General features: G+C 31.1%; 1 protein-coding gene across 1 annotated transcript; it reads left to right on the forward strand.

Annotated features, from left to right (window-relative positions):
- Positions 1–1,256: 1,256 nt before the first annotated feature.
- LOC122197188 (uncharacterized) lies at positions 1,257–4,423 on the forward strand (the record flags this gene model as incomplete). Its single annotated transcript, XM_042900715.1, has 3 exons — positions 1,257–2,423; positions 2,663–2,961; positions 3,688–4,423. Coding segments are annotated over 2 exons (1,305 nt in total), but the record flags the coding sequence as incomplete, so codon positions are not given.
- Between the last annotated feature and the right edge of the window lie 904 nt (positions 4,424–5,327).

Consider the following 5,327-nt stretch of genomic DNA (forward strand, 5'->3'; position numbering starts at 1 on the left):
GCGCTAGTCTTTTAAAAATCAGCAATTAGACACAAAAAAGTATATAGTACACAATATACATACAAATAAACAAAAAGTAAAATATGCATGAAGATTAACTAAAAATAAAATAAAATATATTAAAATAAACTAAAAAAATAAATAAAATGAATATGTCGGTGGTGTTTGAAGTTGAATATGAGTTTTTTTTATAAAATAAGTATATGATTAGTTGTTAGGAGAAGAAGTATGAGTTGTATGACAAAGTAGGGTAACTCTAGTTAGGCCCCTCTGTTTTTTCAAGACATGTGCATATATTTGAAAAGGATTATTGTTATACTAGAACTGTTCTGAATCCTTCAAGCCAAATTATTACTTGGTCTATCAATTGATGTAATTTTCATAGGTCGAGTGTGTCTGTTGCTATAAATTGTGGTTCTGGTATTGGAGAACTGTTTCGGGTGAGAAGTGAGTACAATTTGTGTGGACAGCTTCAGTTCGACTTCATGTATTTGTGAGTGCAATCTCAACATATTTGCTACCGGTTGATTTCAAGGACGTAGACTGCTATTAGTGGCTGATGCACCATACATGTACAAGGCTTTCATGATCTGGATTTTTTCTGGATGTAAGAGTTATTTCTGTCAAACATAAATGGTATGCATAGTAAAACATAACTTTTATAGTTTTTAACTTATTAAAATGGATTAAAATATTAGTTTTGGTAAATTTTACATTTTCAAAGTTTATAAAGGGTAAATTTCATATTTTCAAAGTGTAGAATAGTTTGGGTAAACATATTAATCTCCCTATCCAGTAATAAACTAGTAATAGTATTCTTGATCGGTTTTGGCATATAGATTTTTACTGTTGTTTTAATTTATGGATCGACTTGGTCTACTCTCTGGTTTTGATTCCATCATTTTCTGGCAGATTTTTAGGACGAAAATCCTTGAAACCTCTGCTTCATCGTCTTTTTCGGTAGTGCTTTGACTCAGATCTTAGATCTGTTCACCCTTCATTTTGGGGTGGTGCTTACTTTGACTGAATTATTTACTTTTACCCACATTTTTTGTAAGCAAATTCCTATATATCGTTTCAGCTTTTAAAACTAGAAATCTCATTTATATGTATATGATCATATCCCTACCCCACGAACAAAACTAATTAAGCAATATTGGCCATGGGGGAGCCCCACCCTCCAAGTAATCTTCCACAGGAGATTTTATTTTTCCAGATACTTCCAAGGCTTCCCGTCAAAGCTCTACCCAATGTAATGTGTGTTTGCAAGAAAATGGTACTTTTTCCTAAATTCAGGTGCTTTTGTCACCACCTACCACCACCACGTAACCGCCAACGATCACCATGAAAACCACCACAAATATATCGTCTTACCTGCCACAAACCAATCTCCATACACATACACCATACAAGAAAATTTCTTTAGGTTTGACTGTGAAACACCAGAAGATGGTTTAACAGGAAAACTTCGTTTACCATTTTATGTACCATTCAATTATCAAAACGTGTCGATTTTAACATCTTTGCATGGATTATTATGCGTAGGCATAAGCGAGTTGGAATGTTCTCCCGAATATTATTCTCTAGTTTTATGGAATCCATTGACAGGTGACAATAAGAAGTTGTCTACAAAGGGTTCTCGGGATGAATGTTACGATATCTCTGATGGTATATTTGGGTTGTATTATATCTCTTCTGATGACGACTACAGGCTTCTACGTGTGAAACGTTATCCCAGTGCTTGTATTTATATATACTCATTAAAATCCGCCTCATGGAGAAAGGTCAGGTCAACAGAGGACTTCCGACAAAGGGCTTCCAACTGGGCTTCACTTGTAGGTAAGTACCCGGAGCAGCCAAAGCATATACTGTTAAATGAAAAACTCTATTTCTTAAAACAAGTTGATAGAGGAGAAGGGACCTTTATTCATTCATATTCAGTTATGAGGTTCGAAACAAAGACCGAAAAGTTCACAGAGATAGTGATGCCTTCTTTCGGAAATCAAATGACAAGCTCTTTGGATTTCATGGTTCTAAAAGGGTGCATTCACTTCTGTGTTGCAATTCTCATCGAGGACACAAGTTATATGGAAAACCAACGTTGTTATGAAATGATCGAGTTATGGAGAATGGATGGAGATGGAGATTGGACGAAGGTGTTAACTTATGGCCCGATGTCATTTTTTCTTTGGAGTCAGTCGCTACTGCACGTGATGAGAAATGGAAATTGGCTCATTCAAAACGAAGTTGATGTTTACGTATTAGATATGAAGAAGCATACCAAAGAAATGGTGTTTACATGTAACCCAATCTATGCCCAGCGTATGTCTAAAGAAGCATACGACAGAATGGGTTCAAAAAATATCACTCCAAGAGGGAAATACATCGAGACTACTGTGTCACCCAATAAATATTCTCTATACGTATGTACATCTCCATCATACTCTTTAAACCTAAATATTGTTTTTTTCTTTCAGTTTTATATAATTAATATCTCTATCATACTCTTTAAACCTAATCGTTTTTTTTCTTTCAGTTTTATATATTTTTATCCGTATATGAGTCTAAAAATGTGCCATTGACTTCGATTCATTTATATCTAAATCTAGAAAATATTTTTAGTTACAAATAAATCACAAATTTCGTTATCATGCATCTGCAGGCGCGGAAATGGAAGTTCAAAATAAATAGCTTAGAATGGTGTACTGTTGGGTCGTGGGCGGAATATGTAAGTTATATTTATCATTTTTTAAATATAACATTCTCAGCTCTTAGTTCAATAACAAGCATATTGTTTTGATAAATTTCAGGAGGCATATGAAAGAGTCATGATTGAGAAGCATGCGAACGATGTCACTCAAAATCCGGAGGAAGATCCTCAGATCTTAAGTTCGCCACAACAGGAGCCCCTCTGGGGGGTGTGCCATGTCCTCCATTAGGTACAAAGAGTCACAAGAACAGGTATATATACTAATTTAATATATGCATTGAGTTCTTATAAACAAATAAATACGGTTTGTTTGACTTTTAAAAAGGAATTAGGTTGTCTATGTTACTAAAAAATTAAGTATTTTTGTTATTATGGATAAATAATCAAATACGCCTCTATTATAGATAAAATGTAAAGTGCATTGCTATTATAGATAAAATGTAAAATATGTTACCTTTTATAGATATAAAATGCAAGTATATTATTTCGCTAATCGGTACTCGTTCGGTCGACCGAGGAGTAGTAAGTACTTGACCTAGCTAGGTCGAGAATACTTGAGGAGTACACTTATAAGGTAAATTATACAAAATTTGCCAAAATTGTATATATAAACGGAAAGTTCATTAAAGTTTATAACAAAGTAGCTGGAATATAAGTTAAAATGATATATATGCTCTATAAGACAAATATCATGAGGAACTCAAGAATATGGAATTACTAATAAAAGTTTGCATATTAGATTGTTAAACTAGTTAAAAGTAAACATTTAACATGAGGCAGAAATTACGTCAAATGGCATATGAAGGACGAGTAGGATGAGTTTCACAATTATAAACTAGTGAAGTGTTTTGATATTATGTACAATTATAATTATAATGTATATTGTTGTAACGGATAAAACAAAGTTAATATAAATAATATGTTTCTAATTATATATTGTTTGTCCACTAACTATATATGTGTTTTGAAATTTTTAGGTATGGGAATTGGAAAGTGAACAAAAAGAACGACAAGATATGCAAGACCAACTTGCAAAGGAAATAGAAATGGAACCAAAAGAACGGAAAGATATGCAAGCACAAATATGAGATGATCTAGTAACAATCTTGGCAATACACCAAATTAAGTTTACGTTTTTATATTTTTTGTTTTAGGCAATAGTTGAACACTCATCATTATTATATTTGTGGTTTTTATGTTTAATAAAACGTATGTTTTATTTGATAGTTTATAGATTTCTTTTATTCACTTTTTGGTTTAACTTATAAAATAGAATATGCAGATTGTATTGACTTTTTTTATATTGGGTAGAAAAAATCTAGGCCTTTTGGTAATTTTTATGTTTTTAAACTACATTATTAGGCTGATCTGTGTGGTTTCAGCAATGACATCGACCAGCTCGGCAAATACCGGGCGAGCCCTCGGCATGCCGAGCGCATATCGGCAACTCTGCTAGAACTTACCGATGAGAGAGGAGATTATTTGGGTTTGAACAGGCCGGTCCATTGAATTTCAATGCCCGGGGCAAGAAAAAAATATTGCCATAACATTTCTAAACAAAAATTATATAGGAAAAGCGAAATAAATTTTATAGTCAAACTAAATGATAGTTGTACAAACAAAAGCATACAAAGTGCCATTTTACATTTTTTGAAGAAAAACATATGTTATTTGATGATAAGCAAGACTTCATAGACATTGACTTTCAATATTTTTTTTCGCCGAAGTTAGCTATCCAAAACCACAACCTATACAAAAAACATAAAATGGTCTTGCAGAAATTGAAAATCAACATCAGATTTTCTAAAATATGATACATCAAAGTTTTAAAAATTCAAATAACTTATCAGATGTTGAGACATATCTGAATTTCATATACATCTAATTATTCAGAAAACTCATATCACATTATTCAGATATAAAAAAAAACTATTTAGTTGTTCAAAAACAGATTTCACATATGACATCAGAATTTACATAACAGATTTTTAAAAATCTGATACATCGTATTTTAAAGAAATTAAAATAACTTATCAAATTTTGAGATACATCAGATCTTCATATACATCAAATTATTCACAAAAAACTATATCATATTTTTCATATATATATATATATATATATATATATATATATATATATATATATATATATATATATATATATATATATATATATATATATATATATATATATATATATATCAAAATTTCAATATCAAAAACACATCATACTATTTAGAAAAAACAGTTACATCAGAAATTTAAGAAAATCTCATTAGAAAAAACCTTATAAAAGTCTAAAGAAGTCGAAGGAAAAAATTACCTCAAAAATTAATGAAGCCTATAATAGTTTTGCATCAACAAGACTACAACTTTAATTGATAACTTCACTTCACCTGCAAGCTATATAAGCAAAATTGAAATTTTAAAAAATTTCAACAATAATCATTATCATATCAACTTCAAGTAGGTTATGAAAGAAATTTCAAACACTAGAAAAACTTACTGGATTAAGACTTTTGGAAGACTAATTCATTGAATGACCCCTTTAAATTTTCACTTTAACATGCCTAGTTCTAGATTTAGAGCAGTGGAGGACCATATGAAACTTTAGC

Source organism: Lactuca sativa, chromosome 3 (genome assembly GCF_002870075.4).
Source record: "Lactuca sativa cultivar Salinas chromosome 3, Lsat_Salinas_v11, whole genome shotgun sequence".
Classification (NCBI taxonomy): domain Eukaryota; kingdom Viridiplantae; phylum Streptophyta; class Magnoliopsida; order Asterales; family Asteraceae; genus Lactuca; species Lactuca sativa.